The sequence below is a fragment of the Eumetopias jubatus genome, unplaced genomic scaffold (genome assembly GCF_037043125.1).
Source record: "Eumetopias jubatus isolate StellerSeaLion01/CBP00866 unplaced genomic scaffold, mEumJub1_p1.0 scaffold_8, whole genome shotgun sequence".
NCBI lineage: Eukaryota > Metazoa > Chordata > Mammalia > Carnivora > Otariidae > Eumetopias > Eumetopias jubatus.
Window position 1 is genome coordinate 84,240,913 of NW_028274814.1, and position 20,358 is coordinate 84,261,270.

The 20,358-nt window shown below is 42.6% G+C and overlaps 1 protein-coding gene across 1 annotated transcript; it reads right to left on the minus strand.

The window, feature by feature from the left end:
* Window positions 1-1,582: 1,582 nt before the first annotated feature.
* On the minus strand, window positions 1,583-19,713 carry PYM1 (PYM1 exon junction complex associated factor). The gene is made up of 3 exons (XM_028110740.2): window positions 19,646-19,713; window positions 2,918-3,011; window positions 1,583-2,521 (listed from the first exon to the last, which is right to left on the minus strand). The coding sequence occupies exons 1-3, from the start codon at window positions 19,677-19,679 to the stop codon at window positions 2,038-2,040; spliced, it is 612 nt and encodes a 203-aa protein (XP_027966541.1). The 5' UTR covers window positions 19,680-19,713; the 3' UTR covers window positions 1,583-2,037.
* Between the last annotated feature and the right edge of the window lie 645 nt (window positions 19,714-20,358).

Here is a 20,358-nt window from a genome sequence, read left to right on the forward strand (position 1 = left end):
AAGTCATATTTATAAAATCTTTACAATTGTGCAGGGGTCCTACACAAGGGAACTCAGGCTTTTAGCCTCACACTGAGGTGCCCAAGGCAAGTCCTCGTTAACTGAGCTCAGCTGTTCGAGGCACAAATTATCCCTCATCTTCTGTTTCTACACATGGCTTGTGGCCTTATTTATTCAATTATTTGAGAATTTACTATTTGGGGTACCGGGATGCAGTGATGATAAACAGTCCCAGGGCTCAAGGAGTGCAATGACTTTTTTTTAAAGATTTTATTCATTTTGAGAGAGAGAGAGAGAGAGAGAGAGAGACTGAGCATAAGCAGAGGGAGAGGGAGAAGCAGACTCCCCGCTGAGCTGGGAACCCAACGTGGGGCTCGATCCCAGGACCTGGAGATCATGACCTGAGTCGAAGGCAGACGCTTAACCATCTCAGCCACCCAGGTGCCCTGGAGTGCAATGATCTAATGAGGAAGAAGAGGGCTAACAAGTGAACAAGCATAACAAGGTACTGTAATAAATGTCATTACAAACCTAAGTAAGGAAGCAAGTTTAGAGAGGCACCTAAATTAATATTGGAGTGTAATGGAAGTCTTCCTAGAGTGGATGACATTGAGATCCAAAGACTAAGGAAGGGTATTATAGGCAGAGGGACCCATAAGGGCAAATGACTGAAGGTCAGAGAGAATATGGCTCATTCAATGAATAGAAAGTAGTTAGTATAGTTGGAGCGGTTTGGCCAGAGTTGAGGGATGGCAAAAAATGAGGCCAGATTGTGTGGGACCTTATGAGTCAGGCTAAGAACTTGGAACAACTAAGACAGTTCATTACAGTGAAGAACATTACAGTTCGTTACAGACCTCCATTGCTCTCTACACTAGCAGCTGGATAGAAAGAAAGCTTGTGATAAGTTGCGGGGGCAGGGGGAGGTGAATCACATATGCAAAAATTAAGTGACAGCTCTTTTTGGCGTAAATACCTCTTCTTGTATTAGTTTGTCCCACAATGCCATCTTGGGGTGGCATCTGAGAAGGTAAAATTTCAAAAGAGCTTCAGAAAGAACCAGTAAGGGAGGTACAAAGGCCCCATTGCTATGCAGCATGAGAATAATGACACACATAAATTAACATGAGAAATTAATGTTCTAAGTTGTTCTAAGTTTCATTTTATTATAACCTAATTACTATTCACTGAAGTCTGAGCAAACATGTATAGAAACTAGTGTTGCTAATTGAGTCATACACTCACAATTTTTTAAAAAATTAAAAGAAGTAGGGGCGCCTGGGTGGCTCAGTTTGTTAAGCATCTGCCTTTGGCTCAGATCATGATCCTGGAGTCCTGGGATCGGGCCCCATGTTGGGCTCCCTGCTCAGCCGGGAGTCTGCTTCTCCCTCTCCCTCTGCTCCTCTCCCTGCTCATGCTTGTGCTCTCTGTGTCTCATTCTCTCAAATAAATAAAATCTTTAAAAAATAAAATAAATTCGAAGGAGTATTATTCCCAACACTTGTCTTCCTGTACCAAACTGAAGGAAATAAAACAACTACTAGAAGTCTAGAAGCTGAAAAGAGAGGGACAAAGCCAGACATGTTGTCTACTTGAGTTTATTCTGTTCTTTAAAAAAAAAAAAAAAAAAAAAGGTGAGGGATGGAGGGAGAAATAACCCATAAACACTGTGAACAGGAACCGAGACTCCAAGACTTGGGTGTACTCCCTCTACCCTCGACCTCAGTTCTGCAAGATTCCCACCCACCCAAACTTCTTTTCAACAAGACACCCAAATCAGCAGCAAAGGTACCTGGGGTAGTCACTGAGATTTTCAACACTGGGAATGGGAGGGAGAAAAGTCCAAAAAATCGGAGTTGGGAAGAAGAGGGAAGGAATGACGGCGAGGCGAGGCTCTGGAGGACGGAATTGGGCCAGGAGAGGTGGAAGTGAGTCAGTACGAGGGTACGCCCTCCTGACCGCGGCTGCCCACATTCCCCAGGACCCCAGAGCGCCCCCTGGTTTGTTCTGCAGTCCATCCCCCCCTCCCCAAAGGCCTCACAGGCCCAGCTCCAAGTCCTCGAGCTCCTCCTGTAGCGCCCTCCTCCTCGCTAGCTTCTCCAGCTGCTCTTTGCTGGGCTGGCTGATTGCCCCAGCCTGGATCCGCTGCTGCAGCTCTTCCACCTGCCGAAGCTTCTTCTTTAGGCTCTTGATCTTCTTGGCCTTCTCAGTGCTGACGGCTGAGTCAGGCTGCTCAGAGGCAGCTGCAGGGGCTGCCCGGGAGCCCTGCGGAGCACTGGGGAGCTGGGCAGTCTCTCCCAAAGACACCTTATCGAGAGTCCGGCTCAAGGCCTCCGCCTCCCCCTTCTCCTGCTGCTGCCGCCGCTTCTCCTTCCGCTTCAGGTTGCGTTTGGCTGTCTTGGAGAGGCCTGGTTCGCCCCCTTCAGGCCTGGACGGGGTGACAGGAGCAGTGGCCTCAGGGCTCAGACCTGGGGGCAGTTCTGGCTTACTCTTGAAAAACTTCACATACTTGTTCTCATACCTGCAGGGAAGAGAGGTCAACAGTTCTCAAAGAATCACTGACTTTTGGAGCCCTTTTCTTAACCTTCCAAATCACTTCAGCCTTTTCACTTTCTTGCTTCTTTCCTCTCCTGTGGTCCCTCTGCAATTTTCCCCTGTTCTGCAGACTATGGGAAGGTCTCTAGGCCTCAAAGTTCCCGGTCTCTGAATGCTATTTGGAGGTTCTGAAGGACAGAAGCCATAGAACAGGACTAGGCATTTGTAACCCCCCTCCCACATCCCTGAATCTCAGCCCCCTCTCCTCTTCTTTTTCAGATAGGTGCTCCCTCCTTCCATTTCCTAGGGTCTTGGGATCAGGAGAGTCTTCTTTTCTGTAGGGACCCCGTTAAGTACCCCCTCCTCACGCCTAACCACGCACACTGGGACTTCCTCCTGGGGCACATAGCCTTCTTTCACCCTCCGTTGCTTGCGCCAGGTCCCGTCAGGTCGTTGTGTTGAGGCGATGTATTTGCCTGCAATGAGAGAATTAAGTTACATAGTTACTCTTCCTAATTTTCAAATAGTTTCCAATTTGAAACAATGCATGAATGCACACAGCTTTCCTTAGCATCCATCCAGCCACTAGATGCAACCATGAAGGCACCTTTTCTCTCATCAACCTTCAATCCCTCTCTTGTCATTTATTCACTGAGTGCCCAAACCATCCCTACCCTCAGGAGTTTGGGTTTTTTTTAAGGATTTTATTTATTTATTAGAGAAAGAGAGCACGCACGCGCATTGGGGGAGGGATAGAGGGAGAGAATCTTCAGGCAGACTCCCTGCTGAGTGCAGAGCCCGATGCAGGCTTGGTCTCACGACCCTGAGATCATGACCTGAGCCGAAACCAAGAGATGAACGCTTAACCAGCTGAGCCACCCAGGCGCCCCAAGAGTTTCTATTTTTATACTATTTTCTACTTTTAATCTAGCTGGAAAGATAGGACAGACAAAGAGGAAGAGTTTAAAAAAAAAAAAAACACAAGACAATAGCATGGGGGCATCAAAAGGCAATAACTGAATAAGAGGCCAAAAGGGGGCAAAAACAAGAACTGTAGGAAGGAGAAATGACTGGAGATGTAGAGAGGGTAAGTTTTATTAAGATAGGTCATGAAAAACAGGTCAACTTTTAAGGATCCATACTACAAATATAAAAGCACCAGTACACAAGGATATATGTAAAAGATGTTTGTTGCTGCATTACTTAAAATAGGAAAAACTGAAAGCAACTTGGATGGCCATCAATATTTGAGTGCCTGAATACATGTGGATCATCCACATGATGGAACACCATGCTGTTATGAAAAAGATTGTCAAGATATAAATGCACTGACTCTGGCTTGAATGGTGCTCATGATATACTAAGTGAAAAAGCAAGTGGCAGGACAATGTGTAGAGTAGTCATCCTCAAAGTTTTTTCTTTCAGGATCCCCCTTCCACTCTTATTTTGTAGTATCATCCATTTTACTATGCAATATTAAAAAAAAAAAAACAGCAGCCTTGCGTGGCTCAGTTAAGTGTCCAACTCTTGGTTTTGGCTCAGGTCATGATCTCAGGGTCATGGGATGGAGCCATGCGTCAGGCTCCATGCTCAGCAGGGAGTCTGCTTGAGATTCTCTCCCTCTGCCCCCCCAAAATAAATAAATAAACCTTAAAAAAAAAAGGGTGCCTGGGTGGCACAGTCATTTAAGCATCTGACTCTTGGTTTTGGCTCGGGTGGTGGTCTGGGGGTTAAGAGATCAAGCCCCTGCATCAGGCTCAAAGCTCAGCTCGGAGTCTGCTTGAGATTCTCTCTCCCTCTGCCCCTCCCACTCATGCTCGCTCTCGCTCTCAAAAATAAATATTTAAAAAAACAAACATACTTGTTAATCTCACCAGAAAAGTCTTTACTGGGAAACTGTCAAGCTCACAGTGGCAAATACAAGTTTTCCAGAATTCTAATTTTTACTTGAAGGCTTCAATTTTACCACTGGCAACAAATACTATCAGTTGTTTTCCTTGAAATGACAGGCTCACTTCCTTCATTTTCAGGAAAATGCCTATCAGATACCCAGTTCTCAATTATGAGTTTGTCAGCGGTTCTTATACGTAAAAATGGTGTTCTGTGAAAAGGAAGCCTGTTTAGCTTGCAACTTGTGGACAGCTGCGCCAGTGCTTTTCCTTAAGACCCCACCTTACTTCAGTATGCAGCCGAGTGTTTCATCCTCACTTCCCAGGTAGTCCACAGAGAACATTAAAAAGATGAGTAACTTTCAATTATAAAATGAGTAAGTTCTGGGGAATCTAAGGTACAGCATGGTAACCATCATTAACAGAACTGTATTGTATACTTGAAAGTTGCTATGAGAGTAGACTTTAACAACAAAATGGTAATTATGTGAAGGATGTGTTAACTAACCTTACTGTGGTAAACATTTCACAAACTATACATGTATCAAATCATCACATTGCATGCCTTAAACCTATACAATGTTATATATCAATTATATTTCGATAAAGCTGGAAAAAAGTAAAAAGATGTGTATTCAAGGGCCAGGGTTTAATAAAATTAGTAAATCTTAGTGTTTAATCAAGGATATTCTTTTTTTTTTATTTTTATTTATAGTGACAGAGATAGCGAGAGAGAGAGCACAAGCGGGGAGGAGAGGGAGAAGCAGGCTCCCGCTGAGGAGGGAGACCAACGTGGGGCTCGATCCCAGGACTCACGACCCAAGCCGAAGGCAGACACTTAACCAACTGAGCCACCCAGGCACCCCTAATCAAGGATATTTTTAAGTGAAACTGGCATTATTTACCGCAAGCATGTGGCAGTGAAGAGCACAATGAGTGGGAGTTGGTGTAACTACCTTGATTAGTACTAAGGGGCCACCAGTTTCATCTGCCTTTGCTTTTGCACCCTCAGAGCAAATGTCAACCCAGCAAAAAAAGGCAATTAACATCTTAGTATATAATAAAAATAGTTATGACTTGCAGACCTCCTGAAAGGGTCTTAGAACCTCCAAGGGTCCTGGACAACATTTTGAGAACTGCTGGTGTAAGGCATGCTCCCAGTCTCATTGGGGCAAGGAGCAGCACTTAATAGTTCATACGGTCTATGCACAGGGGCAAGGAGAAAGGTGTGGAAGGACACATACCAAGATACCAAGCCTTTAATGCTGGTTATCTTAAGAGGGGCAAACTGGAAGAAGAGGTAACAGAAACCATTAACCATTAATATATATACTTTCTGCCCTCATAGATATCTTTATTTATACCATTAATATGTTTTTAAAAATCTTATATATACATATATTATCTTGCATTATGTGTTGTGTTTTGTTTTGTTTTTTTTTAAGTAGGTTCCACAACCAACGTGGGGCTTAAACTCACAACCCTGAGAGGAAGTCACATGCTCCATCAACTGAACCAGCCTGGCGCCCCATGTATTACTTTTTTTTTCTTTATTACTTTTGTAAAAAGAAAAAAAGATTTGTAAAAGAAAAGTAAAAAATCAAGTCTAGAGGCGCCTGGGTGGCTCAGTCGGTTAAGCGTCTGCCTTCGGCTCAGGTCATGATCCCAGGGGCCTGGCATCGAGCCGGAGCCCCATGTCAGGCTCTCTGTTCAGCGGGGAGCCTGTTTCTCCCTCTCCCTCTCCTTGCTGTTTCCCCTGCCTGTGCCCTCTCTCTGTCAAATAAATAAATAAAATCTTTTTTAAAAAAAGTCAAGTCTAGGGGCGCCTGGGTGGCTCAGTTGGTTAAGCGACTGCCTTCAGCTCAGGTCATGATCCTGGAGTCCTGGGATCGAGTCCCGCATCGGGCTCCCGCTCAGCGGGGAGTCTGCTTCTCCCTCTGACCCTCCCCTCTCTCATGCTCTCTCTCATTCTCTCTCTCAAATAAATAAATAAAATCTTAAAAAAAAAAAAGTCAAGTCTAAGTCCTCCCATATGGACTATATATTGTTCCATGAATTGGTTTTTTGTTCAAAATGCAAGTATCATTAATAAATTAAAACTAAAAAAAAATTGTTAAAGAAAATGGGTAAGATCTGACAGGTAGAAGAGACTGGACAAAGAAGCAGCAAGCAAGGAAAGGTATGGATGTGGGAAGGGGTGTGGAGTATTGAGAGAACAAAAAGAGGAGTCCGGGTGAATCAGACAGTTTGTGTTAGGGAATAATAAGAAAATGGGGCCAGATCTTGGAAAGCCTTCAACACAACGTCGAGAAATTTGAAGTTTACCTGCTGAATGAAAGGCACTGAGGGCATCACTTGCTTAAATGCAACAGTTTAAAGACAAGAGTATAAACTGAAGAATGAAAAAGCTGATGCTTCATAGAGGGAGGACTGACTGAAGCTGGGCTTTAAAGAGTCAAACTCATGTAAGTAAACAAGGAGGCAGAATGGATTCGAAATAGAAGCTCATCCTGAAACAAAATGTCACCCATGGGAACGGAGATGGCATGCTCAGGAGACGGTGGCTGAATCAGAGGCCTGGTGTAGAGCAGATGAGGGGGGGTACACTCAGACCTTTAAATGCCAGCTAAGGAGTTTAGTATCTGGCACATGGTATGCATTCAATAAATATTTGTCCAATGAATGACTCTTTTATCCAAAGCAGTGTTTTAGGGCAATTAATCTGACAGAATGAGGGTGCCTGGGTGGCTCAGATGGTTGAGCGTCTGCCTTCGGCTCAGGTCATGATCCCAAGGTCCTGGGATCAAGTCCCGCATCGGGCTCCCTGCTCCTTGGGAGCCTGCTTCTCCCTCTGCCTCTCTCTCTCTCTGTCTCTCATGAATAAATAAATAAAATCTTTAAAAAAAAAAAAGATTTAATCTGACAGAATGAAAAGGTGAATTGGCAAGGGAAAACACTGGAGACTCAGGAAATCAGGGGAAAAAAGGGTGCAATGACGCCGGCATGAGAGACAGAACTGGCTGAACTGGTGAGAAGGGAAAGGAAGAGACCGATGCCAGATCCATTATCAAAGAATCAACAACACCTGGGAAGTCACTGATGGGGGAGGGGTAAGGGGCTAAAGTAAAAAATAATTCAACACTTTTAGTAACTCCAACCTTGAGAATTTAACATAAGGAAATACTTCCAACAGAAAAAAAACAAAAACAGAAAAACAAGAAAGGGATGGGACGCCTGGTTGTCTCAGTCAGTTAGGCATCTGCCTTCAGCTCCGGTCATGATCCCAGGGTCCTAGGATCGAGTCCCACATCAGGCTCCTTGCTCAGCGGGGAGCCTGCTTCTCCCTCTGCCTGCCCCTCCCCCTGCTTGTGCTCTCTCCCTTTCTCTCTCTGAGAGAAATAAATAAAATCTTTTAAAAAATAAAATGAGTGCTGCAGAGATTAATTCTAAAAAAAGAAAAAAGAGAAGGGAGAGATAATCATGGGAAAATTAGGGCATTATCTATAAAGCGCTAAAAATTAAAAACAAACTTCAAGTCCAGATATATAGGAACAGTGGAAAATACATCCACTAAAAATGATAATGGGGGCACCTGGCTGGCTCAGTCAGAAGAGTGTGTGACTCTTGACCTCGGGGTGGCAAGTTCAAGTCCCATGCTGGGTGTACAGATTACTTAAAAATAAATAAATAAATAAGCTTTAAAGAGACATGATATAATTTCAAGGAATGATAATAAAATTTTAAATCACGTAATGTGACATAATATGAAACATAATAAAACTATATAAATATACCATGATTTCAATTATTAAATGTTTTGCATATTTTTAGTTTAGAAAAGAATGTGCAATATGAAAAGTTGTCAGGTGATTAGATTATAAATAATCTTTTTTATTTATTTATTTATTTTTTAAAGATTTTATTTATTTGACAGAGATAGAGAAAGAGCACAAGTAGGCAGAGTGACAGGCAGAGGGAGAGGGAGAAGCAGGCTCTCTGCCAAGCAGGGAGCCAGACGTGGGGCTCGATCCCAGGACCCCAGGATCATGACCTGAGCCGAAGGCAGCCGCTTAACCGACTGAGCCACCCAGGCGCCCCAATAATCTTTTTTTTTAAAAGATTTTATTTATTTGTCAGAGAGAGAGGCAGGCAAAGATGTAGGCTCCCCACTGAGCAAGGAAACAGATTCAAGTCTAGGACCATGGGATCATGACCTGATCCGAAAGTAGACGCTTAACTGACTGAGCCACCCAGGCGTCCCATAATATTTCTTTTTAAGAATGCCCATTAATGTTGTTATATTGTGGGTTTTAAAAATATCTCACTTTAAGGGCTCCTGGCTGGCTCCGTCAGTGGAGCGTGCAACTCTTGATCTCAAGAGTTTTAAGTTCAAATCCCATGTTGGGTGTGGAAATTACTTAAAATCTTTTTTTAACTTTATATTCATTTGGTTGTTTTTTTTTAAGATTTTATTTATTGAGAGAGAAAGAGCACGCATGGGCAGGGTGTGGGGGAGGGGCAGAGGGAGAGGGAGCAGCAGACTGCATGCTGAGCAGGGTGCCCCACGGCGGGGGGGGGGGGGCGGGGAGGAGGTGTGCGTCGTCATCCCAGGACCCCAAGAACAGGACCTGAGCTGAAGGCAGGCATTTAACCAACTGAGCCAGCCAGGCGCCCCCAAAATAAAATCTTAAAAAAAAAAAAAATCTCATTTTAGGTTTCAAACCTAAATGGTTTGGAGAAGGGGTACACAACGGAAAGTGAAATTACTTTTGACCTGGTGATTTATAAAGATTTTGTGGAGGACAGACAGACCTGTTGTGATCTTTGGAAGATGAGCAGGATTTAGACAGGTGGAGGTCGGGGGGACGGGGGGTGGGGGGGGGGGCCCGGAGTGTGGTTTCAAGAAAAGATGAGAAAGGGAAGTATTTCAGGCATATGGGACAACACAAAGGGACCAATCAGACTAGTAAGGACACTGCTTAAAATTCTTTCTGGATTCCTATTGCCCTCGGGGTATTTACATGGAGGACGGGACTACACACAAAAGGCCTTGCTAGTCTCCATTCTCTCAGCACTTAAGTCACTCACACTCTGCTCCAGCCACTGAAATATTCACAAATCTTACCAGACCTGTGTCTCTATTCTCTATGCCCTTTTGCTTTTGCTTCCTTTGGCCTGGATTGGACTTTCCTTGATTCTTAGTTAATTCCTACTGGTCTTTAAAGGTCAAGTTCAAGTATAAATTCCTCAGTGAAGTATTCCCTGACCTTCCCACCCCAAGCCAGGTTAAAAGTAGCCCTTTGTGCAACACCTGTGTGCACAGCACCTGTTTTGGTTTTTATCATGCTCTAATGTTTAACATAATTGAGTACTTCCTTGAGAGCAGAGACTTTGTCTTTGATCTCTGAGGCAAAGGGCCTGGCCTATAGAAGGCTGTAATTAACTCAATAATAAATGAAGAGGGGCACCTGCCTGGCTCAGTCAGTAGAACGTGTGATTCCTGATCTCGGGATTGCAAATTCAAGCCCAACATTGGGTATAAAGATTATTTAAAAATAAAATCTTTAAAACAAATTTTTCTTTTAAAATAAATAAGTAGGGTGCCTGGGTGGCTCAGTTGGTTAAGCGACTGCCTTCAGCTCAGGTCATGATCCCAGAATCCTGCGATCGAGTCCCACATGGGGCTCCCGGCTCAGCAGGGAGCCTGCTTCTCCTTCTGACCCTCTCCCATCCCATAAAAATTAATTAATTAATTAATTAATCAAAGCATCATATTAGAGAACAAGAACCTAGTATATTTAGGGCAAAAAGCACATGTAATGGGAAAAGAGACTAGAAGTAAATTAGAATATGAAAAGTATCCAATCTCCTCTTGAGTTTGCACTTAAGCTTCAGACCGTGGGAGAACACTGAAGGCCAAAACCAGAGTACAGAGGATCTGCTCAAAGCAGTGCTTGAGGATTAACCTCAAAATGTATAATAGAAACTAAAAGTAGAACAAATGAAAATAATAGCCACCACAGAGAAAAACTGATTTAAATAGTCTCTATGGGTACTGAAAGGAAAATGAAAGAGAAATTCATTATGAAGAAGTCAACAGGACCTGAAGACTGCCAAGATTTGAAATAGACGAGATAACTGAAACAGTGCTATAATGGGTTTAATCTGGTGCTTTTCACATGTGTTCTTATTTTTCACAACATACCTGTGGGTAAATTGGGCATATGGTAATAATATTTATTCACACATGGATTTTAAATGTTTATTGAGCACTGGGTGTTGTGCCAGGCACTGTAACAGGAGCTAGGGATACAACAATGAATAAAACAAGCAAGGGTCTTGCCTTTTTGTATCACGCATTCTAGTGAGGAAGAAAGGAAATAAAAAAGAACACAAACTAATTACAGTATCACTCGTGAATGCAAAATTTGGAGGATAAAATCACTGATACAAAGAAAATCTAATACCTGAAACTAATACAACACTGTATGTTAATTATACTGGAATTAAAACAAACAACAACAACACCACCATAAAGTCCAGAGAAGATGACAACTTTGTGAAAATAACTAATTCAATTCTAGACAGGGAGTGTTTTACATGAAATTAAGGAGAAAAGGACAATGCTCAAAACATAAATAAGATAATTGCACAAAGATTATAGTTCAAGGCTTAAGACTAGTAAAGATGGAACGTGAGAAAAGACGGGCAGAAGCTTCTTGAATGGCCATCCTAACTGGAAGCCCTAAGATGCAAATAGCCCATTATCACAAAGGAGCACCTATTTTATGTTCTCTTAGTTCCATTCTCTGGCCTTCATGGTATCCAAAGGTAAAGTCAAAATGAAGGGAGTGGTTTGGAGATTCCTACCCCTAGAAATAAAAACCAAGGGCAGGACATCAGGATTGTCAGGTAACCCCCTTGAGAAAGTCAGAAACTACAGATTAGAGACTGCTACTATAAGAACTTGGTAAATTTAGCTATTTTTCCCACATCTGCTGTTTTGTAATCCTTAATCTGTGGCCTTAAACTGTAAAAGGGCCTTGTTTTCGGGGTGGCAGGAACATAGTGAAGAGACAAGACAGCAAGCAAGGCCTGGGAGAACTCTAAGGGGTTAGATGGAAGTGACTGTTAAAGGTGTGTTGAATCCCTGTGACCTGTTTCAAGTAAGAAAGGAGATCTGTGTGACAAATCTGAGCCTGGGGATGATCTCAGGGCCAAGAATTATAACACCAAGATGTGGTTTCTAACACTTCGAGAAAATATAGAAAGAGAAGATCCAATATGGAGGCATGACCCTGGAAAAATGATCATGATCACCTTCCTCAAGAAAGAAAAGGAACAGGAACAGAAAACAATTCTAGGAGAGAAGAACAGGACAGTGTTATGCCATGGAGACCAAAAGAGTTTTAAGGGTAGCTGATTAAGGGTATTGAATAATGCACAGAGATTAAGGAAAAGGAAAATTGAGTAGAAAAAGATTACTGATTTTGGCAATTTGGAAATTTCTAGTTATCTCCAAGAATATAGCTTCAGAAAAGTAGAGTAGTCAGAAACCAGACTACAAATAAATGAAATGTAATAAACACTTATTGAAAGCTTCCTATGAGAAAAGTACCCTACTAAGTGCTATTGGGATTATCAAGAGGGAGTAAAATGGTCCCTACTTTAAAGCAATCTGGGCATCTGGGTGGCTCAGTCGGTTAAGTGGCTGCCTTTGGGTCAGGTCATAATCCCAGAGTCGGGCTCTCTGCTCAGCGAGGAGCCTGCTTCTCCCTCTCCCTCTGCTGCTCCCCCTGCTTGTGTTCTTTCTCTCTGTCAAATAAATAAATAAAATCTTTAAAAAAATCAAGCAATTTATTGTCTAAGGAAGAGGGTGGAAAAGTTAGGCAAGGAATAAAACAAAAATATAAATGTCTCTGATATCTTAAGAGACACTGATACATACTGGTACCAGATTTCAAGAGAATAAATAATCACACCCTATTTGATGGGGGAAGGTGACAGAAAATCAGGAGAATCTCAGGGACCTGACCTTAAATGCTAGGTAGTAGTAATAACAATAATGACAAATCAGTGGCTTATATTTCTGCAGGCAGAGAAAGGGAAAGGGCCTTCTAAGAGGAGTAACAACAAGCAAAATCATAGCAGTGGAAAACTCACAGTATGTTAAGAACAGTTAGGAAAGAACATTTATTAATAAGTGGCTACATTGCATCAGGAACTTTATATACATTGCTTTATTGAATCTAGACAATGGGTAGATATTATTATCTACAGCTGTCATTAAGAGTCTTCAAGAGGTTAAAGATGTGTCCAAGATCACAAAGGCACAATGGTATTCTGCCTGTCTTATACCACACAGCCCAGTTTCACTGGGAGTTACAGGCAGAGACCTAGTATGTGGTGATACTATACTGAAAAGTGGTTTGAGCTCATATTAAAGAGTAGTATCTAAAAGCGAATGGTACATACGTAAATTTCACAATCAATTTCAAAAAGAGAGATGAGAAATTTAATACCTTGCCCAAAGTTAGTCAATAAGCTGCAGAATTCAAACCCAGGCTGTGGGTTTGTTCCAAAAGCTGTGCATTTGTTCTAAAAGCTGTGCATTTTACACTACTACTGCATATAGCGTTATAAATGAAAAAGATACAAAAAAGTTCAACCTCACTAATAATCAAAGAAAATATAAATATAAAACAATAAAATATAATTTCCATCTGTCAGAGTAGTAGAATTTTTGAGGATGAGAATACCAGTGCGGTCAAAGACGTGGTTAAACCAGCATAGTCATATATTGTTGGTGGTAAAACCCTTTAGAAAGCAATCTGGCTAACATAGCAAGACAATAAAGGCAGCTCTATCATTTCCCAGCATTTTCCAAAGCTTTTGTTATATAAAACACTACTTCCGTAAGATATTAACAAAGGTTACCCCCCAAAATTGTTAAATAGGTTGGGCAATTCTGGGTTAAACACAGAAAAACAATTTTGTTTTTATCGGCAGGACTTAATGTATTCTTATTCATGTGAATATCCACAATGGGAGTGTGATTTACAGTCTTCCCAAATTTATTTGACCACAGGAACCTTATTTATTTATCTTGCTTTTACTTATTTTGTAGCACATCTCGTAGGACTACTAAGCATTCCAAGGATCATATTTTGGGAAATATAGCCATTTGGTGTGATCCCAATTACGTAAAATATAGATATGCTACATATGTGCACAGAAAGAAAACTAAAAGGAAGTATAACTATAGTGATCTTTGGGTTCTAGAATATCAAATATGCGTGTGAATTATAATTTTTACTGCTTACAAAACATTTTCCAAGGTTCCTACAATCGACATGAATTAACTTTATAATTAATAAGTCAATAAATGCTTGTACCCTCTAACCCAGTAATTGTACTTCTGGGAACTCAATCCTAAGAAAATAACCCTAAATGCAGGCAAAAATTTATGCACAAAAATATTCATAGACGGGGTGCCTGGGTGGCTCGGTCGGTTAAGCAGCTGCCTTTGGCTCAGGTCAGGGTCCTGGGTTCGAGCCCCGCATTGGGCTCCCTGCTCAGCAGGAAGCCTGCTTCTCCCTCTCCCACTCCCGCTCCCCCTACTTGTGTTCCCTCTCTTGTTCTCTCTAATGAATAAATAAAAATCTTTAAAAAAAAATATTCATAGAGTTCTTCTAACAAAAATTCTGGAAACAATCTAAAAGTTCAATAACAGGGATGCTTGGGTGGCTAAGTCGGTTAGGTGTCTGCCTTTGGCTCAGGTCCTGGTCCCAGGGTTCTGGGATTTGAGTCCCACATTGGGCTCCCTGCTCAGCGCGGAGCCTGCTTCTCCCTCCGCTTCTGCCTGCCACTCCCCCTGCTCATGTTTTCTCTCTGACAAATAAATAAAATCTTTTAAATAAATAAATAAATAAAATAGAACTTCAATAACAGAAGAAACATAAGAGAGGGTGCGTGCCCAAACAATAAAACACTCTGCCGGGACGCCTGAGTGGCTCAGTCGGTTAAGTGGCTGCCTTTGGCTCAGGTCATGATCCTGAGGTCCTGGGGTCCTGGGATCGAGCCCCACATCCAGCTCTCTGCTCAGTGGAGAGCCTGCTTCTCCCTCTCCCTCTGCCTGCCACTCTGCCTACTTGTGCTATCTATCTGTCAAATAAATAAATAAAATCTAAAAAAAATAAAATAAAAATAAAACACTCTGCCAGTATTTTTTAAAAATGTTTACAAAGAGTAAGGAAAAATATTTATGGCATAAGGTTAAATGAAAAGGCAAAATATAATTGTATATACCATCTAATTCAAAAATGTTTTAAAATGCACAGAAAAAATAAAGATCAGAAGGATATGTGCCAAATTAAACAGTAGACTCTGGGTGAATGATTTATATTGAACAAAAATTACATAAGTAAATCTGTACTTAAGAAACAGTAATCTGGCAACAGTGTGTCATATGAACTGGGACAGAGAGAGAGACTGGAGATAGGACAACTATTTAGGAGGTCACAGCAGTATTTTCAGGATAAAGGAAAATGGAATTTTATCAGGCATGCAGAATGACTCAAGTACTATGCTTAATACTTTGCATATATAATCTCTTCTGATCCACATCATTACATAATAGTAATAATTACAGAACCATTTGCTGGGCGCTTTCTATGTACCAAAAATGTACATTCTTTTATTTAAATTTTAATTCTCACAATAATCCTATGTTGTAGGAGTTATTATTCCAATTTCATTGATGAGAAAACTAAAGCTTAGATTCCCAAGGTTTAAAATTCCCAAGGCCATCTAGCTGACAAGTATTGAAGATGGGATAAGGATAATGGCAGTAGAAACAGAAAAATGACATTCTGACAACTGGTGTATGGCAGGGGATGGGGAATGAGAGGAATAAAAGATGATGCAACAAATACAACAAAAATACCTAGTGCTCTGATCTTGGTTTCTTGATACCATTCTCCAGTAAAAGGAACAGGGGCTCCTTGGAGAATGGCTGATTCTAGGACTGGGACAGGAAACAAAAAGACGAACCTGGAGCATCTTCTAGTGCCAGAAAGTAAGGAAGAGCTAAAAAAACAAAAACAAAAACCTACACTGTTGGGGTATGTCAAAGGGACACAGGGCCAACTAAATGAGCTCCCAATGTCCAAAGCTGGAACATTTGACCAATAAAATAAATAGTATTGGATTATAACCCAAAGTCCATATTGCTATAAATAAATGATTGAATAAATGGAAAAGAGACAAATCTGCAGAAAAATCCCAAATAACGTATGTAAATACTCCATCCTTAAGGAAGTGTAACTTCCCACTCTTTAAGTACCAGCTGTGAATAGAGACTTTTATCTAGAGTACAGTACGGAAAAGAGAAGGATCAAAAGGGTAACTTTACAGCGGAGAAACCTTACAAACAATACTTCAGCCAGGTGATCAGGGTCAGTATCAACTGTAAAAAAATCATTATGATAGGTCCCTTGATATGATGAAAATGTCACTTTTCCTCTGAGGTTGTACCCCCAAAATACAACCCCAGTCTTATCATGAGAAAAACATTAGACAAATTCCAAAAGAGAGGCATCCTATAAAATACTTGACTAGTACTCCTCAAAACTGTCAAGGTCGTCAAAAACAAGGAAAGTCTGAGAAACCGTCAACAGCCAATAGGAGCTTAAGGAGACATGAGAACTCAAAGTAATGTGGTATCTGGGATGGGAATCTGGGCTAGAAAAGAAAGTTAGGTAAAAACTAAGGAAATCTACATAATGTATGAACTATAGTTAATGATAATGTATCAGGGGTCCCTGGGTGGCTAAGTCGGTTAAGCAGCTGCCTTTGGCTCAGGTCATGATCCCAGGGTTCTGGGATCGAGCCCCACATCGGGCTCCTTGCTCAGCAGGGAGCCTGCTTCTCTCTCTGCCTGCCGCTCCCCTTGCTTGGTCTCTCTCTCTTTTGCTGACAATAAATAAAGTCTTTTTAAAAAATAACGTATCAATATCGGTTCATTAATTGTAATAACGGTATCATACTAACGTAAGATGTTAATAGGAGAAACTGAGTGTAACGTATATGGTAACTGACTTATCATCTTCTCAAGTTTTCTATAAATATAATATTGTTCTAAAAAATAAAGTCTAGGGGCGCCTGGGTGGCTCAGTCATTAAGCGTCTGCCTTCGGCTCAGGCCATGATCCCAGGGTTCTGGGATCGAGCCCCGCATCGGGCTCCCTGCTCGGCAGGAGGCCTGTTTCTCCCTCTCCCACTCCCCCTGCTTGTGTTCCCTCTCTCGCTGTGTCTCTCTCTGTCAAATAAATAAAATCTTAAAAAGAAAAAAAGTTGATCTTGGTTTGGCTAAGACAAGGGTGCCATTAACAGAAATAAGGAAGGAAAAAAAAATACTGATTTTGGGATGATTGAAAAGATTGAATTTAAGGTGTGACAATATACTCAAGAATGAAAGTTATTCACCAATCAATTAGAAAAGGCAATTAGCAACTAAGAAGAGAGGCTGGCGCTAGAAACAAAACTAAAGAATTACGGGACAAATAAGCAGTAAGGAAATGAAAACAGTATGTGTAGACCTGTTATTCAAGAAATCAGGCTGTGAACAGAAAAGGGACAAAAATGATAGGCCTTGACTTTTCAATGAAATAGAAAGTGGGAAAAAAAAGTGAAGCCATCTGCCACAGGAGAGAGAATTAAAAGGGAGGGTCACAGAATGCTGGAAAAGGTTGGAGGAAATAGCCATGACAAAATATAAGGAAAGGAAAAAGAACTGGAGAAGCCGGGATCTTGGCAGAAGTTAACACTAAGTTATATTATACTGAATGTGCTAGTTCTAAGCTTTTTCTCTAGCCATGTGCTGTGGCCTAGACGTAGAAGCCAAGAAAATAGGTGATGGGTATGATTCAAGACAACAGAAGTGCTTGCTAAGTACAGAAGGTCAAAATAAATGAAGAAAAGCAATGAAGATAGTATCAAAGTGGCTAGTCACCAAGGTCTAGCAGAGTAGTATCAAAGGTAGTCATGAAAGTACTGGTAGATGCAATGAAATGGGAAAGGTCAAGAACCTAAGAAGGGCAAAAAGCAGATTCTGTGGATGTGAAATAGTGAAAAAGGTAACTGGTAAGGAGGCTAAAGTGATGGAGAGCACCTGAAAGGGAAGCAGTGTCACAGAGGAGGTCCCGGTTGTAGTGATTCTGATGTGCAGCTACTTTATTTTTTAAGATTTTATTCATTTATTTGAGAGAGAGAGAGAGAAGCAGGGGGAGGAGCAGAGGGAGAAGGACAAGCAGACTCTGTGCTGAGCCCAGAGCCAGATACTGGGCTGGATCTCACAACCCTGAGATCATGACCTGAGCTGAAACCAAGAGTAGGACATTCAACCGACTGAGCCCCCCAGGCGCCCCTGATGTGTAGCTACTTTAAAAATACAAAGGAGGGGTGCCTGGGTGGTTCAGTTGGTTAAGAGGCCGACTCTTGATCTCAGCTCAGGTCTTGAGCTCAGGGTCGTGAGTTCAAGGCGAGTTAAGCTCCACACTGAGCATGGAGCCTACTTAAAACAAACAAACAAACAACAACAACAAAAAACAAAGGAAAGTCGACCGTCTTGTGCTGAGGAACTATAAGATCACAGTATTCCAAAGACGCTGGAGACACTGAGAATAAAAGCAAAAAACACAGTGGAGAAAAAAGTGTGATGCAATAGGTCTGGGCCCTTGTGGGCAATAAATGATTACCCTGAGGTTTTAGAGAAAATGCTGTAATTGCATGGCAACACCTTCCACAAAGATTAGAGTAACAGTGGTACGTCAATGATCTAGAAGTAGTAAGAGAAAGCAAAAAAGCAGTGTGATTCTTTCTCTTCTACATAGTCACAGAGAACTGAAGATAACTCTTAATGGGAGGGTAGGGTGAAACGTGGTATCTGGATTATCATGAAATCAGTTTAAAGAAAATAGTTAAAAATAAAGAAAAGTGTACTGGACAATGAGTAATATTTTCAAAGCACACATTAAAAGAAGCCAGTAGATGAAGGACCCATTGAGTAGAGAACAGGAGAAGAGAGGTTCTGTGTACCATTTTGAAATGTGAGGCTGGAGAGAAGTAGCACAGACTTGGCTTGTCATAAGATACCATAGGAGAGGTGGGCTGAGATGTAAAGAATATGCAAAGTAGCAAAGCAAGAAGCATAAAGGGCACATTTTAAAACACACCATACACAGTCTCAGTTCTACAGAAGACTGCAGGTATGCAGTGAAGGCTACAAAAAGAGTAACGCCTTGTACATTTTATAAATTGCTTTCACATATGCTATCTTATTTGATCGTCACTAGGTAGATATTCCTATGCACATTTTTCTAAAGATGAGGAAATTAGGATGGGACAAAACCAGAATGAAAACACTGACTTGAGTTTTCAACACATAAACCTTCATACACAGTGGACACTTCAGCATCTCAATCAGCCAGGCCGGAAATTCTTCTCTAGCCAGACGTAATAGTGGATTCTATCAACTTGTCAGAAGGTTTGAGAGGCCACTAGACACCTCCTGTTTGCCTTCTTCCGCCTCAGATCCCTCAACTTTTATCACCATCACCACCAGAGAAGGTACAGAAGGGTGATGCCATCAAGAAGAAAACTCAAGCTGAAAGTTATATTAGGTTCCTCTTCCCTTCACACCTCTGAAACTCAGTGACCCAAAAATGAAGATGAGGGAGAGAATGTAAAAAGCATTATATAGCAATGAAGAGGTCTTTAACCCACACAACTTCAAGAAAGAGAATTAAAACGGAGCTGGGGTAGGGCAGAAGGAAGGTACAGCTGAAAGATGGGGGAGGGGAACAGGGGGAAAAGCTGGAATTGGAGGGAACTGAGAGTACAGGAGCTCCCAAGCCTGGAGAAACCGAAAGAGATATGGGATCTCCAGCTGCTGGAGAAAAGCTAAGGGCCCATGAGGGTCCTGGAGCAGGGACTTGCACTGAAGGACCCCAGGGTTTGGGTGACCGGAAGCAGAGACCCCCAAACACGAGACCAGAAGGGGGCGCAGGTGACACCCCATAGGAAAGAATGAATGGGGAAGGCGGTCCGGAGGGCGGGGCAAAAGGAGGGGCCCCGGGATGGGCGGGGCACAGACCCCTTTCCAAGTCCGAACCCCTGCCCCGAGAGCCCGGGGAGAAGCGGCTCCGCGCCTCCTGCACTCACCGCCGGTCTCGTCAGTTACATAGGGAGTCGCCATCTTGAAAACGCAAACCACTTCCGGCGTGAGCGGGCTGGGGTCCCGCCCCCCTCCCCACCGGAAGTGAGTCCTGATCGTAGCCAGCCACCATTTTAGTCTTAAAGGGAGAGTACACCATTTCGTGGACGGAGGTGGAGGAGGAAGGGAGAAGAAGCTAGACTTGAATAAAGTAAAAGCCGTAGGCTCTATTACTGCCACTGATACCAATATTGGGTGCCTGCTCCGTGTAAAGCAGTCCTCTGGGCACCGAGAGAAGTTCCGAGGCACGGCCCCTCTCCGTTCGTCCAGGACCTTCGAGGGAAAAGGGGGCAAGGCCCACCTGCACCCGGAAAGTGGGGCTGATAAATGAGAATCTTCAAGCCCTCGCCTGTACCCAGGTCCCAGAGCGGCTTGGGGACATGGGGCGCGAAAACTCCGGGAACGCACTGGGGCGCACCAATGTTGTCAGGGGTGAATGGAAGACCCCAACTGACCCTCTCTTAGAAGGTGGGGAGGTCGGAATCGCGTGTCGATTGCCCTCGGCTACCCAGCTCAACCCTCCGGACTGAGATCCACGAGAGAGGCGCGCAAGGCAGAGGGTGCTGCCGGTCGGTCACCTGTCCCCGCAGCCTCAGGGCTGCTGGCGAATTCCACGACCGAGGAGGCGGCCGGGTTGGGCGGGCGGCCCTGGCTGGCCCTG

What these genes read in the sequence shown, in the direction of transcription:
- PYM1 (XM_028110740.2), bottom strand. Translation starts at nt 19,679, where the DNA reads ATGGCGACTCCCTATGTAACTGACGAGACCGGCG. An exon ending in TGTAACTGACGAGACCGGCG is followed by an intron (nt 3,012 to 19,645) that starts GTGAGTGCAGGA and finishes CTCTCATTGCAG; the next exon opens with GCAAATACATCGCCTCAACA. An exon ending in CCCCAGGAGGAAGTCCCAGT is followed by an intron (nt 2,522 to 2,917) that starts GTGCGTGGTTAG and finishes TCTTCCCTGCAG; the next exon opens with GTATGAGAACAAGTATGTGA.